The sequence below is a fragment of the Symsagittifera roscoffensis genome, chromosome 1 (genome assembly GCF_963678635.1).
Source record: "Symsagittifera roscoffensis chromosome 1, txSymRosc1.1, whole genome shotgun sequence".
NCBI classification, from domain to species: Eukaryota; Metazoa; Xenacoelomorpha; order Acoela; family Convolutidae; genus Symsagittifera; species Symsagittifera roscoffensis.
In genome coordinates this window covers 75,125,575-75,143,427 of record NC_087062.1, presented here as the reverse complement: position 1 = coordinate 75,143,427, position 17,853 = coordinate 75,125,575, and the positions used below count along the sequence as shown (strand labels likewise).

Here is a 17,853-nt window from a genome sequence, read left to right as displayed (position 1 = left end):
ATTACAATAGACGTAGCACAATCAGGACAATTTAACTCTTAACACTTTCTACACAAAAAATGATTCTTTTATCTGTTGAGTTTGTCAATTTATTCAGCATTTCGGAGCATTTTTATCAAGCGAATGTTTTAATGGGTCGGTACTAGAGGACAGAAAAAGGCCTTTGTCACTATGTGTAAATATGCATTACCGGATCAAGTTAACATCCTCCCCACCAAAGCTGTTGGGAGGGGGAGTTTGTTAACTTGGTCCGGTTATCATCTATAATTTTTCAAAGAAAAAAAAAACAAAATAAATGTTGCGATAATTATTTAATTAAAGCAAATTGATATGAACGGATTTGTTTTGAATGTACTTTAATCTGTTTTAGATGAGCAGAGCTGTCAATCATCTCTCTATGGTTGTTGTCCCGATGGCGTCACATTCGCTCGTGGTCGCGACTACCTCGGATGTCCTCCCTCGTGCGACCGAATGCCGTTCGGCTGTTGTCCTGACGGTGTCTCGGTGGCCCAGGGTCCCGACTACTATGGCTGTGGTCCCGCTTGTATGTTCACCATGTATGGCTGCTGTAAGGACAATAAGTCCCATGCTCATGGCCCAAATTATGAAGGTTGCGATGAAATTGGATTACATAACACGTGGGAAGGTAATTCAATGTAAACTTAGATCTGCATGGAGCAAAACACTCAAATCCTTTTTGTTCCGATATTTAGCATTCCTTTCTAATAATTACATTAAAATTTATCAAAATTTAACCTTCAAAATCTGATTTTTTACTGGGTGTTCCTTTAACGCTTTCTAGTTTTATTTTTGTTTCAATCAACTGTTGAGTGCTTTGGAATGTAAACGATACGGTTAACTTATTGCTTTTTCCGAAAAAATCGACCTCTTTCAGAGAAACCAGTGCAACCTAGACCAGAGCCTCAGCCAAGACCACAGCCCCAGCCCAGACCTGATCCCCGGCCCATAGCCGCGGACAGTAGTGATGTGGCCACTATGTACGACTCATGCATCTACTCGGCCTACGGGTGCTGTCCGGATGGGTCCGCCGCCTACCCGGACAGATCCAACTGTCGTGATGACCCCAGATATGTGTGCCAGTACACCACTTATGGATGCTGTCCCGTGAGTTACATACGAGTTTGGACATATTTGTCGTCAACATTTGCATGTCAGTTTCATGTGGGCTTTGTGTAGGTTTAGCAATAATAAAAATATTAATAATTGTTGTTTCTGCAATTAATAATGATTTCTCCAGCCAGCCTTAGGGTAGTCTGTTGCTCCTATTTCCCCCACATTCCAGAGTTATTTTGTTGAGAGAGGCTTTTTTTGCGCCTCAAGGCCGTTTTTTGCGTCTTTCACGTGGTACCTTTTATTGCATCCGTAATCTGTCAGGCTGTGGTAGACCTAAAGCGAGAGGTCAAGTGAGAGCTCGTCCTCACAAACTATCATTGCCATGGTAGGGAACCGAATTCACGATCTAACGATCTCGAAGTGAACGCCTTACCACTATGATAAGTGCCTCAAAAAAGACCCATTTTTGGGGTAAAATTTTGGTTGAGAATTTCGGGCAAAAAATTGCATCATATTAATTCTGGTAACAATCTGGGCAACTTTTGTTCTCTCCTTTTTTGTCTACTCTTGGCCCAATTTGGGAAAAATGCGTTTGAAATTTCAAAAGTTTTCCGTTTTGTCCGGATAATGAAAATCTACACTGCACGTTGGTCGATCATTAAAAAACGCAACTCAAATGGGTTGTTCGCCAGTCTTTAATGATAAATTTTAATGAGGATCATTTTATTTGAAAAATGCGCGAGATCCGCGAGGGAAATTTTTTTTTATAAGATTAACTGGAAGGAACTATAATTAAAGGGAGCTCGACTGCAAGGGTGTTCTGTTTGTTTTCAGGACGGGGAGACTGCAGCTGCGGATGTGTACCAATCCAACTGTCACTACAACCCCTCCACACATCCGGGTAATTTAACTTTTAATGAAGGACAACCAGTGTTTGGAAAAACCCATAAAGCATGAAAAAATAAAAGTGTGACTGAAACAAGTAAAACAAGTAATATGTAACAATTTTTTTGAAAGCTTCACGACTATGGTGCACGGTACGTTAATTTTTAGATATGTGTCATGGAGTGCCTCCCGACCGTTACATGAACTGCGGCGGAACCTACGAGAGTAAGTACTTTTTCAACGAGACCTCGCAACAATGCGACCACTACTGGGCCTCTGGGTGTCAACAGTCTTTCGGATTTCCGAGCAACGAGGAGTGCCGAACGCACTGCGGTGTTGCGGGCTCAAATGACTACTATCACTACTACAATCAGTATCCGAACCACCATTCTGGAAACTACTGGCAGTGGGACCGGGACCATTATGACCCCTATTGGGCGTACTACTATGGTCATCACGGAAACAACAACCCGTATGGATACAACCCTTACTACCCGTACAACCCTTACCAATACGGCTATGCCGCTGGTGAACAACTGCCTACAGCAGGTACCTAAGTGAAAGACTTGAATATTTTGATGATGGTCGTTGCAATTTATCATGTAGGTATAAACTTTTACAATTTATTACCACAAAACTCTTGCAGAGGAATTGGGGGTTCTTACATCAAATGACTACACAAAAACTCTTGCAGGTTCTTATATCAAACGACTTAAATTTCAGCAAAAAATTTATGCGAATCAAATTTTGTCATAAAATTAACCTATAAAATGAAAATTTCCCATAAAATGAGTTTTAGTTACAGTATCTTTTAGTCACTGGATTATATATTCGATCTTTTTGTTCAAGAGAAGCAGTTATGAGCAGTTTAAATTGGTATCTTCCTATTATTATATTTGAATAGATATTGGGTTACGAACAGCGAAAAAAGTAAACGTTATGCATTAATCTCTCTACAAGCACAAATGGTACAATTCAGGGGCGGATCTAGGATTTTCTCGAGGGGGGGGGGGGGCGGATTTTCAAAAAATTTTCCAAAATTTTGACGACCTTTTTTTTTTTTTAGATCGACCAAATTGATTTTTCGAGCTCTCCCAAAGCACTGTTTTGCCCCTATTTTGGCAAACTTTTCTGCGCCGCAGGCAAATTTTTGAAAAAACAGTCAAAAAAGCCGTTTTTGGGCACTTTTTGAAAAATTTTGACAAAAAAAATAGCGTTTTTTTTTGGCGCGCGCTCCCCCTCAAAGTTAGTATATATTGGCGCCAAAGGCGCCTTTAGAACAATTTTAGGGTCGGTCGGCCAAAAATGGATTTCTGAAAAAGTATCAAAGGGGGGACCCTTTGGGTCGGCAGGGGGTCGAATCCCTGAGGGGGGGGGGGGGGGGGGGCGTCCGCCCCCCCTAAATCAGCCCCTGGTACAATTGGTTAGGATTAAATTCAAGTTCATTGAAATTGCCAAAAAAAAAATGCTTTGAAAACCCGTGAATACTGACTACTTTAAAAAATTGCGGTAAGTATTTTTGTTTTTAATATTTTATTTATTGACACACTTAAAAGATAGCTAACAAAAAAGTGTAATCTGAAAGTTGCCACGTTTTTCAATTTATCAGGGGCTCAACCAGCACCAGAAATTTCCTATGTTTACCCTGAGCCCCAACCTCAACCGCAGCCACAGCCGCAAACTGGACCTTGCTCCGGGAGTCCAAGATCCCAGAACCTCTGTGCCTTGGAGTACACTCTGAAGTACTTCTACAATTCCACAAGTGGAATGTGTCAGAGTTACTATGACGGTGGATGCGACTCCTCTCAGAACCAGAACTCGTATTCTTCCAGGTAAACTATGCTGGACTGACCATAACCTCTTGGAGACCATGTATAAGAAATAGATCTCCGAAGAACTTATCATACTGCATAAGAACTCATTATACTATGCAAGTTTATACTGCTTAATCTTGATTGTAATTGACAGCTCCGTGATTTTTATTCGCGTTTTAAAGTAAAAAATTATATTATTTTATTTTAAAATAAGCCTATTTTTCAATTTTCGAAAACCTCAGAGCGTTGCTATTTGTTATAATACAATCATTATTCGGGAATCCATCAATAACAAACATAACTTTATTCCAGAATGCTCTGTCGAGACTCGTGCATACCGCCCGCTGTAGTTGCCGACTCCGTTCCAGTTCCACCGACGTACTACTACGCTTATCAACCAGTGGCCGAGGATCCGAAGTATAATAATATGTATTACAGCGACTACCTGGCCAGTTTGGAAGGTGGTTGGGCTAATTCGGGAGAGGCGATGCCAACTAGAAGGGCAGCTCCTCCACCTCAGGGTAAAATTATAAATCAATGATTTCATCATGACAAAACAGCCTTCCCCCTTAGATCCTGTACTAGCATAACTCATTACGCAATAATACAGCAGCCAGAATGACCCTAGCCATTTACTGTTCAACTAAAGTAGCCGGTACATTTGCAACTTAATCAAGCACCGCCAAATTAACCGAGTTGATGAACGTAGAGAAACGAGTCGTGATGATTTTTAAAAATTTTTCAGGAAAAGTCTCAAAATTTAATCACGCTCAAATTTGATTTTTCGCAGTTTGAATTTTGATTTATTTTTAAGTTTAGTTCACTTCCTTTATTAAAAAGAAGGTAAACTTCGCTCTCGAACAGCAGAAATTTAAAGGTCTCGAAAAACGCAATCGACGAAGTAGATTTTAATTTTCAAATTGGAATAAATTTTTTTATGGACCCAGTTTTCTCAAATTGAGTTAATTTTTTTTGAAAGAAGTGCCAATTTTAAACTTTTATTGAAATTCAAAAATTTTTCATTGATTAATGTTTTACTTTGAAAATCAAGAGTTGAAAAACTTTGAAAAACAAGTCGTTGTTTTTGTTCTTTTGCGTTTCTTCAAGCTTCTCGAACTGTCTGTTGGCTATGTTCCATGAAACGTTTTTTTAGTTTTTTTGAAAAGTATAGATTTTGAAAGATGAAGGGAGTGAAACGCCGGGAATATAAATTTAGTGAAGATGTGATTCGAGAATTCATTTTGTTCCGACCATTGAAATTGGTCTTTTTGTTTATTTTCCATGCAAAATCAGGTACCACAATTATTAATTGGAATGGATCGAGTGATATAATCTTTTAAAGCCCTCTAAGTCGGTATTGGAACGACTTAAAAAATTTTCAAAAAAAACTTTCAGTGTCGAGAAAAATCTGTATGAATTAAAGTCGAACAAATAAAGTTAGCGAGCAGGCCTATTTTTTTCAACTAAATGCAGTTAACACACCACAAACAAATATCGTAATGAGTGGAGTGACATAATAACAGCAACCGCTAAAACATCGACCGGCTATCCCTGCTACATTTTGAGGTTGTGGTAGGGGACTGATAGTATGGACTTTATGGTCTCCATATCGACGTTTTATTGTCTTGATATGTCCGCTACCAAGTTTTGCGGCCAGATCGCATCCAGTTTTGACTATAAATTCAAGGGTTTTCTGGAAGGGATGGATTTTTCAATAGAAGTTTATCGGTTTTTAAAAGGTTGACGAAATTGATTCTCCAAGCTCGTCAAAAATACTCTATAAAGATCAGTAGTGTGCCCGTACTCCCCTCATTTCTGGTGGCCAATCATTTTTTTCAAACCAAAAATCTGGTGGCCAAAACTTTTCAAAAATTAGTCGAACAACCCTAAATTTTTTTAAAAGGTACCCCTACCTTTGTGCCAATATAAACTAAAATTGAAGGAGGTTAGCGCCGAAAATGCAAACTTTTGTTAAATTTTTTCTTAAAATTGCTCTGCAGCATTTTTATTGAGTTTTAGGGATCTCAGAAAATAAACCTGGTTGACTAGAAAACAAACGTCAACGAATTTTGTGAAACAAATCCAAAAAACAGGGCACACGGATAGATCCTGTTGTTGTTATTAGTTGCTTTACTAAGAGGGACAAGCGCTTTTGTATAGCTTCTCGTGTCCCTTTACTAATTTATCCTATGTTATAAGTCTCACCTTAGATTGTCATTTTTTTGACAAAAGTTATAGTAGAAACAATAGTTACAAAAAAGTATGATTTTTTATAATGGATAGTTAAATATAAATGGTTTTAAAAAATAATCAACAACTTCTTTAGTGTGGGATGGGGTCAAAGTCTAGTTTTTACATTTAAATTAACACTTCAATTGCCTGTAGTCCGCATCTAGATTGCTGACTAATTTGTCCACCTAGTGTTTCTCGGAGTAATGGGTCATCAGTTCTTCCAGGTCTGTGTTGCAGCTTTTATTTTTCCGAACTTATAAAAGTTCTAAGATCTTATCTTAAAAAAACTATAAATATAAAAAGGTACAAATCAATTGAAATAAATTTCGGAAAATTTCTGAGCGAGTGGAAATTAGAGTGGGAATAAAAAATATGAAGACTTTTGATCGGTCCAATTTATAAGCAAGAATGCTTCAAAGTACCTGTCTATTTCTAATCTTCATAGGTTTTGTTCCATCGGATATCTGTTTAATCTTCGGGCCTCTGGAAATTTTTCAGTAGTTTCATTTTTGTAGTTTTTACATATTGAAAGACTTAATTCTTTCAATCTTTGATTTTGCAGGTGTTCTATTTTTTGTGTTTTTAGTAGGCTCCAAAAAGACTTAATGCTTATCGTTTTAGTGTCTGCTTTTCAAGGCAGAACATTTCAACTGACCAGCTTGTATGGTGACAAACCTTCTTTTTGATATCCGACAAAATAGTCTTTGAAAAAACATTGGATATAACAAAAGGAATCCAATCTTGAAAGAATGAAAAAAATCGGAATAGTATTTAAAGGGTTAACAAATTTAAAGAGGAAAAGAGTCCATTCTAAGCTTAAGTAAACAATTAAAACAATAGTCTTTTATGTCCGTGTAGTATTTGAAATACTACATTGCCCATACGAAAAGATCCTGAGCACACCTCTGATAATGGCCTTTTTGTGCCAAAATTTTCAGCGCCGCACGCAAAGTTTTGAAAAAACAGGCCATCTGACTAAACAGGTGACCTTCTGGTTCTCAGTAGGTCGAATGCTTGCGAAAAGGATGCGTTAATGCTTTCCAGGTTGATTCTTTTGTTGGCTGTTGTTCCAGGAGTATCAGCGACATGTGAGATGTCTCCGGATGCGGGTCCGTGTCGTGCCTACATGTACAGATGGTACTTCAACCGAGACAGTGGTAGATGCGATCAGTTCATCTACGGCGGTTGCCAAGGAAACCAGAACAACTTTGCATCCCAGTCAGACTGTGCCAGGCTATGCCTTTCCGGTTCAACTGGCGGTGGTGAGCTCTTTTCTCATCAAGTAGTTTTAGCCCCATTAATCGTTTTGTTTAAGACTTCCCACCCCACACACTCTCTCCCCCACACCGGCAATTTCGGCAACTTTGGCACGCTAGCAATTTTTATTTTGAAGACTGATAACCATGCCGACTTTTACTTAATGCGGTGAAAAATGTCAATTCAACAATTTTTTTGGTAAGTTGGCAACCAGATCTTAGATAATTATACATTCGCTGTTTGTATTGTAGGTCCTTCTCTGCAGCTGATTGCCGACTGGAGGTTGGTCGAGGTCAACCGAGGTGACACCGCAGTGCTTCAGTGCAACATCATTCCAATGTCGGAATACAACAGAAACATGGTGGTATGTTATGCGCACTAGAAAAAAAATATGTATTTTTATGTAGGTGAGCCCCTGATTATGAATAGTACGTTGACTGCTTCGGTTCAGGTGTGTTTATTTCACGCAAATCTAGGCGCAACAAATAAACAAAGTTAACTACCCCTGACCTGAGAAAACTACTTTTTAGAAGCAGTTATTTTGCAAAGATTACTGTGGTCGGAAACTCAAAGCTGTTTGCACAGAAATCAGCTATTTTTGTCTTAATATGTTTATAGACATTCTTGAGAAGTGTTTGTAGGCGTATTGTGACTCACGTACCTTTTTCATTTACCGAGCTCAGTTGATTTTTTTCATTAATCAAGTTCGTCTAAAAATTGTGAAAAACGCCATAATATCGAATTCTTGCATCATTTAAGATAATTCAGCCCTTTTTAGTGCGTTGAGTTGATTTTCAAAAAACTAAGGATTTTGTGATTTTAACATTTATTGACCGGAATTCACAGCAGAATTCACGGTTGTCCACAGCAGAAGATCCAAATGGCAGAAGACACACCCAACTGATCAAAACGCCTTAAAGCAACCAAATCTATGGCACTTATATCTCAGATTTTTGTATCTTGAGTTCTGATTGGCTTTTACAATATGCTGCCATTCGACTCTCTCTCTCTCTCTCGTGGTACGAAGGTGTCCATTGTTTATCACTTAAGTTTGCACAGGTACGGTGGATGAAGAGTGGGAGTGGGGTTGGGGGGACTAACTCCCCCGTGATCGTGTCTGAAGGCAACAAAGTGCGAGTGAGCACGACTGGACGCCTGGAGATCAACAGTGCAGAACAGAGGGACTCGGGCGTCTATGTCTGTTCACTTGATGACAACGGAGTAGTCAAGAGTGACAATGTGACACTCACTGTCACAGATAAGGGTACACAAACATAACCAATTCTGGTAGTAACATTAAAACGCCAAGCTCGGTATTTTAACAAAGCACCAAATTGTGCCACCACATCTCTGAGTTCCCATTTGTCTCTGAATATGATTTTGAGTTAATCTGAAGACCAGGCTAGCAACAAGTAAACGTGGAAATCATGAATATTCTCTGAATGCGGTTTTAATCTGAGACCATTATCAAAACAGATTGAAACAAAGGCGGGACAACTACAAATTGAAAACAGGCAAATTCGGCTTTAATTTGTTGGTGATTTTCGACGCTTTGGGTAAAGAGGTCTTTAAGGTGCGGGTTCGTCCTCTACTACTGGTGTGAATAATTTGGTCACTTGTCCGTACGCAGAACGAGTGCGCATCACCGAGCGACCCGCAAGCCAGATCTCGATGCCAGTGGGTGCGGCCATGACACTCAACTGCAAGGCCCAGGGAAGCCCGCAGCCGAGTATCACGTGGTCGCGGGACTCTGAGCGTCTGTCTACTGGTGAGTCGTGGACCAAGTACGCGTGGTCGGAGGGGGAGACGGGATACTACAGGTGCGAGGCAACCAACGGGTACACTTCAGATGTGGCCTACTTCTACATTAATGTCGACGGTATTTCTTTTAGTTTGAGTTCAACTAGTTTTAAGCCTTAACTGCAGGCAATTATAGTACAGGGTCAGATCAAAAATTTTCTCGAGGGTACTTTTCCAAAGATTTCGAGGGAAAATGTGGCGTTTTTGGCGGGCTCTCCGCCTCAAAATTACTATATTTTGGCGCCAAATTCGCTTTTACAAAAATTTTTAGAGTCTATCGGTCAAAACTGGATAGCGTAAAATAGTACCAAACAGGGAATTCTTTAGGCGTTGACGGGGTCGAATCGCCCTCCCTCCACTAAATCCGCCCCTGTATTTTTAAATCTTCAGAAATTTAAAGACAAATAATCATTAACCTCCCCTGCTAATTACCGATTGGCAATATAGATAAATTAATGTTTCATGATTTGACATAATTGTATATATTGCACCCCCTTTCCCATCCCAATCACTTCTAGACGCCAAAACTCCCCATGTTTTCATTTTTGATTTTACTTCATCGATTTTGACCAAACCACTTTAAATATTTCGAAAGTGTCCATATCCAGAAAGCGCACTAAAATGTCTTCCAAAAACAATGTCTTCTTGCGGCTTCGGTCTTTATGTATTGAGTTTTGGGAGAGCTGTCGAAAACCCCATTTGCCGTTAAAATTTCTGTTCAGTCCAATAGGTTTTCTGATTCGAAAATTGCAATATTTATTTCAACGCGACAGCGATGCAACCATACATATTTTTATACGTTTCAATGTTGATTAATACGTTTCTGTTTTATCTTAATTCTAAACTTTAAAAAAATAATCATAAAACATTGACTACGGGTTTTTCTCGCCATCAATTGGCACAGTTTTTATTAATTGATAAAAAATATTTTTAGCAAGCTATCCCCTGTACGACCAAGACCAGCCACAGAGACAGCCCCAGCCGACTCGAGTCGTGTCGCCACCCTCGGAACCGACTCCCATCTACAACCCGCAACCCCAGCCGATGAACCGAATGGCAAGTTGTGTCGACAGTCGACCCGACTGCAATGTGTACCTCTCGTACTGTAGCAATGAGGCCTTCTACCAAACTTGCTGCATGTCGTGTCGTGCAGCAGCTTCGGCTTTTAATCCGAATGCCGGATCACCCTATGCGAATCCAGGGATAAGATACCCAGTGTCGTAAACTGGTCTTTGGATGCAAATTAACTCCGAGAAAAGTACTCTGAAAATAATGAGATGAAACTCATATGTCATAAAAACTGCTTTCTAACAAGCTCATATTGCTTCCGCCTAATTAAAACACTATAAACGCTTGCCAAACTGCTCATATGCTTTTGATTGAGATTGGACAGTTTTTCAAAAAGCGCCCAAATTTCAACGAAATTGATGGCTGAAAAATATCCCATTAGCTGAAGCTCAATCCAAATTATTAATGAAAATTTGGATTTCGTGAAATCATTCCAACTTGTCCAATTTCTACAATTCAATCTGCTTTTCACGCTTTTCTGCTTTCCACGCAATAAAACCTGCTTGCAATTACTTTTTTCTCTAAGCAGTCGCGATAAGAAGAATTTGAAAAAAAAGACATTCGAAGAATAAGTTGTCAACCGCGGGTTATTACTATATCTTGTTGGGCAGGATTTCCCATCTCGAGGTCATAATTTTATATTCAGACTTTATAGTCAATTCAATTCAATTCAATTATTCGATACAGTGAAGAAATACATACGTAATCACTCACTGCATCAGGATAGCTAGAACAGGCTTTTCAACCTAACAAGTAGCTACCCTCCGGGATAACCATCACAATTAAGTACCGACAACGGGTAAATAAATCAGAAAAATTGTCGACCAGCTGTACATTGTCTAAAATGTAATTTCTTTTGAAAACCTTTAAAAATTTTGACAGCTGTCCTTTTTCATATCGATTTTTGAATCTAGAAAACTTTGATTCTATAAACAAGCTATTGGGTTCTTATTAAAATCATTAGGTTTTTGTTTTATTTTTGGGGAAAATTTTCAAGTTATTCAAGTTATGTTCTCGTTCGGCAGTTTTTTGTTTTGTTTCTTTGAACGATTTTTTTCGAAAACATTCTTGAGTTCAGCTTAAGTAATACTCGCGTACAAACAAAAAAAATGCTCGAATCAGAGCGACACCCTTAGTGCTCCGATTGCCCTTAAACGTTTATGGAGTAGTTTTTAATTTAAAAAATTGTGAATTTAAAAAAATGGAATTAATTTTTTTTGACAATTATCCAGTACGCGCTTTTTTGAAAAAACCTATTGAAATATTTGGCATTACTAACATATTAAATAATACAGCTAGCTGCCTCAACTTAATTGGAGAGATTCTGAGATTACACTGTTGCTTACGCGTTAATAGCACGAAGTAATTATCACCTATTAAAATAAAACAATTTTGCATATAGGTCAAACTAGCCACTTTTAAATCCTCATAAGTTTGCAGAAAATGATTGAAGGTAAAATATCTTTTAACTTGAACTCGGAGATCAATAATTTTAGGGTGAAAAAGATTTGTGAAAAATGGATACTTAGAAAATCGAAGCTTGTCTGGAGGAAAAAAATCAGAGCACAAATCTTTCGTCACTTTCTGAGAAAGTTGGAACAATTAGCAGTAAAACAAATGATTCCAGTCATTTTTTACGAGAGAGAAATGAAAAAAAAAGATGAATCCAAACAAAAAAAAGGACCGGAATCATTTGATTTACTGCTAATTATTCCAACTTTCTCAGAAATGAGAGAAATAAAAAAAAGATAAATCCAGTAGAACTAACATATTTTTCATCCGCCCGTTGGGTAGAAAATTAAAGATTATCGGGGATTCAGAGTAAAATTTTGTTTGTCAACAGCAGCTACAATTTTTAAAACTGATGGACCTAAACCACACAGCGAAGGGTTAATTCTAACTATTGTTAACTATAGTAGTAGTCCGGAAAAAAACTTGAATGCAGGTCAAAAATTTACAAAAAATCAAGTTGATACTTCTCGAAACCATGTTAACTTTTCCAGGGAACCGGCCTGTACACCGATGAGCATGCCCATGTAAAGGAATGTAGTTGGAAAATTCGCTATTTCAAGTTTTGCTTACCTAAATTTTGATTAGCATGGATTTTCAACAAGGTGGAAGGGAATCTTTAACTCCCTTAAAATATCCATTGGTTTTCGAAATCAATTAAATTTTTAGGCTAATTTGATTTTTATCTGAAAGAACACCACCCAGTTGAATTAATTGCGCATGCTGATAGCTACGACCCCACTTTGCATGGAAAATTAAACCCTTTCAGTAACTAACAATACAAGAAAAACAGCATGTGGTATTCGAATTTCAGTTTTTGAAGAAAAAAATTTCAGAGGGAGAGGAGCAAATCTAAATTTTAGAAAAATCCCAAGATGTTTTTCAACCCAATCTTTAAGCGGGATCGAGTTATAGTTTTTTAGTTACTAAATTTCTAAACAGCATACAATCTCTACGAGGCCAAACTGTGCATTGGATTGGCAAACATTTTGGTGTCTGCTGGCCAATGGAATCCAGAGACAAGTTTGTAAACATGTTTTCAAAATGTAAGTGGATTCCATTTACAAAATTGCCGTGGATTCAGCGCGCAAACTCCTGTAACTTAAAATTTTGGATCATTGTTTTTGTTGTAGATTCCGCAAAGAGCGAAAATAGACGAAAATGTTGTTCCGGATTCTGAAATTGCAAGCGGTTTCCATAAATTGTGAGCGGATTCCACAAAGGTAAACAAATGCGGATTACGCTCACAATTTGCGGATTCCGCTTACAAGTTGCGGGTTTCACTTACACTTTGAGGATTCCACGACAGCGTAGTTTTACTATACAGATGTAATATTATTTATTTGTTGATTCCATAGACTGTTCCGGATTTGCAAAACTTGTTGAGGAATCCGCAACGTCTGTTTTTGGAGCGATTTTAAACGATACAGTGTTTTAAATTGTTCGTCCAATCCAAACAGCAAAGAAGATTAAAGAAAAGTAGCAATGTTGCCACCTCCGCAACAAATCTGTTTTCAGGCTGTTAATCCTGTTAATCAATCCGCTTGCAGTTCATAAAATACACAGGTTGGCCTCGTTATGATAGTTATATTGGAATTTTCAAACTACTTGAATCACCTCAATTTTGCCACTTGTACATAAAAAGCACTGTAAATATGAGTCTTTACTTTTGCATACCATCAAACCATTTTCAGTTTCAATTTCATCCAACTTTTTGTACCGCTTTTCTGCCATTGCTATAATATAAACAGAAAAATTACTAATGAAAACTCGCAGGTTGGTGGGAAAGAAAAAGAGCCGGGTTGCCCCCCGAGGCCCCTCTTTTAGGGTTGACCAGCCAAAGAAGTATATTCTTAATTTGAAACGAAAGAGACTACGTTGCAGGGGCCAGTGAAAGAAAAATCAGCCCCCCCCCCGACATCGCCCCGAAATCCACCCCCTGACTTCCTTAAACCTATCACTGTCTTTGCCCGGAAACTAACGGAAAGTTAAAGAAAAGTTTCTTTCCAAATGACTTATATTTTATTAAATAATTAGAACTGCTCCATTTTTTTCAATACATATCGTTCTGTTTACTGAAAAAAAAAAAGATGCGTTTTTCGCACTAAATTATGTTCTATTATCAAATTCCTCAAATTTATATATTTAGGGTCTCTGGGAGACTAATTGGAATTAGGGTGGAGCATTTTCTTTCACTTTCGATCTAGCTTCATCCAAATTTAATCTCGATTTCGCAACCAGAGGGTCAATTTTTCCGAAGATGTCAGCATAGAAAATTGTTGCCATGTTAAATGATTCGACGGCCTCCTGAAACAAGCATAGTAATGTGTTGAAACCATATCGCCAAAAATTCATTTTATACTGTTTCATACAGTTCAAAAAAACTGGCAAAATGATAGGTTTTTAGGGCATCGAGAGAGCTAAACATAAAAAAAGCTAAGAGTTTTACCAAGAGTTTGTCGAAAAAGCTTACAAAGGTCGAAAAAGTTTCTTTTTATTAATGTTGCTAGTCAATTCATAAAATCTTTTAAAATATGCTGCCAGGTTACTCTGCAAATTGAGTGGTTAAAAAGGGGAAACTTAGGAGGATCGAGTTCGCATAAATCAGCAACTTTTTTTCAGTATAAAGTAAGCTCTTAAAATGTATTCAACCATCTTCAACGCTTTACCTCAAATAATTCCGCCCTCATTTGCAGCTGACCTTGAAGAGCCATCACTTCCGCCACCTCAATACGACACAAATGGTATCTGTCACTTTCGTTCAAGGTCATCTTGTATTCACGCTGCAACGTCGTGAAATCTTCCGGTCTTTTTGCCGTCTTTTGCGCTCCAATTCCAGACATTGTTCCAAAGATATCTGTGTTTTCCTTCAGTGATATTAACTCATTCTGTTTGTGATTGGTCAGTTTTTTCGCCCAATGAGCGGCTTGCAGGAAGTCTTGAACATGGACGTTACATACTGTTAGGACTGTGAGCAGGCCCTCGTCTTGGTGTGAGTCATTTCCTAAGATGATTTCAAGTTCCCTGTTTGCGACTTCAAGAACCTTTTCCGGCTCATTCTGTGCTAGTAGCAACTGCGCGTGTTTAACTCGCGCATTTTTCCCATGCTTTTTCGCAAAATGCTCGTTTTCAGAGTAGTTTTGAAGACAGAAACATAGGAAGAATTCTGCATCTTGGATGTTTTTGGAGGTCAAGAGGTAGATGCCCACGTTTAAGGACATCAGAAGGAGCTTGGATCCGATTTCGTTTTTCTCCTTGTACGACTTTATGGTGGTTTTGCCTAAACCAGAAAGGCCAATTTAAACAGAGAAATCGGTTTGTCTGATTTTTTCTTAAAATATGATAATTGTCGCACAAAAGGTTATGCAAACTATTTAAGCTAACTTCATCCTTAATTTTGCCAATTAATAATGTCTCAAAAAATATTCGGTATGGCTTTCCACGCTAAAAACCGTCATTCGGGTATCATTATTTTTGTAAAATCATTTATCGAGTTCTTGCGAAAAAAGCAGATATGTCTTAGTTTTTGATCACAGTATCATTTTCATCAACATTTTCATCTATTTGCTCTATTTGATTCAAAGAAAAATTACCATAACAAAGTAACAACGCACCAGCGTAATAATGACGTCAAGTTAAAATTGTGACCTAATCAGATAACCTTCAGATATTATGAACCTTCAGCTAATGAACAAGACATACCAGATTTACCATTAAATGTTTAAAATTACTGATATTAGAGGGACTAATTTTACATCACTGTTACAGCACACAATTCTTAAGATGAACAATGGTGTATCTTGCTCATATACTATACTATGAAGACCAAAATTAAATAAAACAGAGAAAGCATTTTGATTTCTTGAAAAAAAAAATGAGAACCTGTATGCGAAAAAACATCAAAGCATAGGTAACCCTTATCTGAGAAAAACCTCGGATTGCTTTCTTCAATATAAAACTAACAGCACAATTGATCAGATCAGATGGTAGTTTGGTAAAGCTGTTCATTTTAAGATTTTTATTTAGAGGGAAATTTTCATTTAAAATATTAAGGAAACTATCAAAAAAGTCAAAAAATTATCCAATTAAGAGCGCCTGATCGAAGCCTGCTCCATCAAACAATCAAAGGATAACAAAAAAATTAAACTTACAGTTTTTGACGATCCACTTCTCATAGAAATTGTTCATCAGAATTTCTGCTTTGCTCATTGCAGCTCCCTTCATCTGCGAGAAGCAGAACTCCTCGCTCGAGTACTTTCGAAAAAACCTCCTCGGAACCACAATTTTGCGAAGTACTTCGAATATCCTTTCTGGTTTCTCGGCCAAATGGTCTATTAGTATTTTGAGATTGGCTTTGGGAGTGATGAACGTGACTTTGGTCGATGTCTTGAGTGCTTGATATAGTATCCAGGTGTTGAAGAGGGTCTCAACAAAGAATGGGTTCACGGGGTCATCTAGCATCACGACCAGAGCGTCGACTCGGCTGATGACGTCGCTGTATATCTTTTGACGCTCATTTTCCTAAAACAGCGGTACAAATCTAGCTTAGGTAGGACTGAAGTAAATTAGACTGAATTGAGCCTTTCATTGAATAACCTTGTCGTACATAATTGGTTTTTCTACCTGAAGTTAAAGTTTTTAGGAAAAATTATTTGATTGCCATCCAACAATTTTGACAAAAAGTTTATCATTTTTCTCTAAAGCGGATCTTGTGTTTTTTTCTGCGAGTGCAGAGATGGTGGAGGTAGGGGTTGTTGATGTGAGTGATAGCAGTACAAAATAAGCAGAAAGATTGTAAAATGAGCAAGACCTCCCCCGGTGCAGTTGGATGAAGATTACTTAAAAGAAACGACTGATATTAGGGGCGGCTCAACTCCAACATCAAAAATTTTTCTGAGCGCAACCACAGAAGTTCCAGCAAAAAAATATGATCGAGTAGTAAAAGCAATCTAATGAGCCTTGAGTGGTTAATGTAATTGAGTAGGGATTTTGATGTCAAATCATAAGACTATACGTTTTTTATACGAAAGCCAAAATATACGATTATACATTATAGGCTAGTCGGGTTATACGATTATAAGCTATACGATTTTTTCAATATACGTCAATACACTGCTGCAGATACTTAAAAAAAGGACAAGGAAGATTTGTTCACTCAACTCACCGCTATAAATTGGTTGTCGCAGAAAACATCAATGTAGTGAAATAGCGAAGACTGCTTTGAAATTTTTGCTTCGTAGTTTGCAGCTTCTTCAATTAGTCTGACCATACTTGTGTCATGGGGGTACATCCACAGCACTTTCGCTATCCCTGAGTGAATGTTGCCCTTCGAGTCCATGTTTCTCTCCTCCAACTTCGCCAAACTGCATTTGCCTAAATAAGAGGAACTTTTATTGTTCAAAGCTCTTTTTTACGCTTGTAAAATTAAAAGAAAAATCAAATTGCATACAGCACATGTTAGAACAAACTTCCATTCTCGTAAAAAAAAACTAAAATAGCTTGCCTGAAACAACCAACAAAATTTAAAGTTGAACAAGCGGTTATCTTTTCAATTTTTTCAAGATTTCGCGTCTGCATTTTGAATGATAGAAAATATACTAATAAGCAGAATCTACCTTCGCTGGCTCGTGGAATTATCGCTTTTTCCAGGCATTCGGACTTTGTCCAGCAGAGCTCGTTACCAGATGTTGTCAGATGGTGCTGTTTGAACTCTTTTAAAAAGTTGACCGAAACGCCAAGAATGTTTGACTGGTCCAACCAAGTTGACATCTTGTTCACAAAAAATTTTGTAAAGCACGTATAAAGATGGTACGAAGTTCCAAACTTGCCAAAATATCTTGTAAATTTAATTGAAAACAATCAAACAAAGACAAAAAAACCGACCGACAAAATATCGATTTACTTTTGAAAATTAATTACTGTATCAAGATATTTTTATTCAAAAGCGAAGTGCGTAATGCTGATTACTGAAGCATGTTGAGAATTTTTTTGATAGTACTTGGTGTTTTAAATATGCGAGGTTCAACTGATCTTTTGATGAGCAAAACAGCTCGCTTGATTAAAGTTTACGAAGAGTTGAACTAAGTTACTCGATGAAGCAAAAAATAAAAACTCTGTTTTGACAAAGAATCCCGTTTCGACCATGGTGTGAAAACTTGCCATTTTTTGACGCAATGTTGGTGAGCGAAGCCATCAAGAAACGTAATAGGTGCGT

At 37.8% G+C, this 17,853-nt stretch overlaps 2 protein-coding genes across 2 annotated transcripts in view; one reads left to right on the top strand and one right to left on the bottom strand.

The window, feature by feature from the left end:
- The window catches only part of LOC134839859 (papilin-like), a 32,264-nt gene extending 21,739 nt beyond the window's left edge, over positions 1–10,525 (top strand). The window contains exons 18-28 of the mRNA XM_063855486.1: positions 371–646; positions 896–1,125; positions 1,909–1,975; positions 2,128–2,508; positions 3,569–3,791; positions 4,086–4,294; positions 7,079–7,267; positions 7,514–7,626; positions 8,322–8,526; positions 8,836–9,141; positions 9,997–10,525. Of these exons, the coding sequence (XP_063711556.1) occupies positions 371–646; positions 896–1,125; positions 1,909–1,975; positions 2,128–2,508; positions 3,569–3,791; positions 4,086–4,294; positions 7,079–7,267; positions 7,514–7,626; positions 8,322–8,526; positions 8,836–9,141; positions 9,997–10,286 (2,489 nt within the window). The 3' untranslated portion in view covers positions 10,287–10,525. The remainder of the gene's footprint in view (positions 1–370; positions 647–895; positions 1,126–1,908; positions 1,976–2,127; positions 2,509–3,568; positions 3,792–4,085; positions 4,295–7,078; positions 7,268–7,513; positions 7,627–8,321; positions 8,527–8,835; positions 9,142–9,996) is intronic.
- Positions 10,526–13,659: 3,134 nt separating this feature from the next.
- On the bottom strand, positions 13,660–17,727 carry LOC134857031 (uncharacterized). The gene is made up of 5 exons (XM_063873362.1): positions 17,255–17,727; positions 16,804–17,012; positions 15,791–16,160; positions 14,309–14,919; positions 13,660–13,946 (listed from the first exon to the last, which is right to left on the bottom strand). The coding sequence occupies exons 1-5, from the start codon at positions 17,406–17,408 to the stop codon at positions 13,812–13,814; spliced, it is 1,479 nt and encodes a 492-aa protein (XP_063729432.1). The 5' UTR covers positions 17,409–17,727; the 3' UTR covers positions 13,660–13,811.
- Positions 17,728–17,853: the final 126 nt, after the last annotated feature.

Excerpts from the sequence above, each read along its gene's own strand:
- LOC134857031 (XM_063873362.1), bottom strand. The coding sequence starts at position 17,408 with ATGTCAACTTGGTTGGACCAGTCAAACATTCTTGGCGTTTCGGTCAAC. Across the intron at positions 17,013-17,254 it reads AATTCCACGAGCCAGCGAAG|GCAAATGCAGTTTGGCGAAG; the intron begins GTAGATTCTGCT and ends CCTCTTATTTAG. Across the intron at positions 14,920-15,790 it reads GAAGTGGATCGTCAAAAACT|GCAAAACCACCATAAAGTCG; the intron begins GTAAGTTTAATT and ends TTTCTGGTTTAG.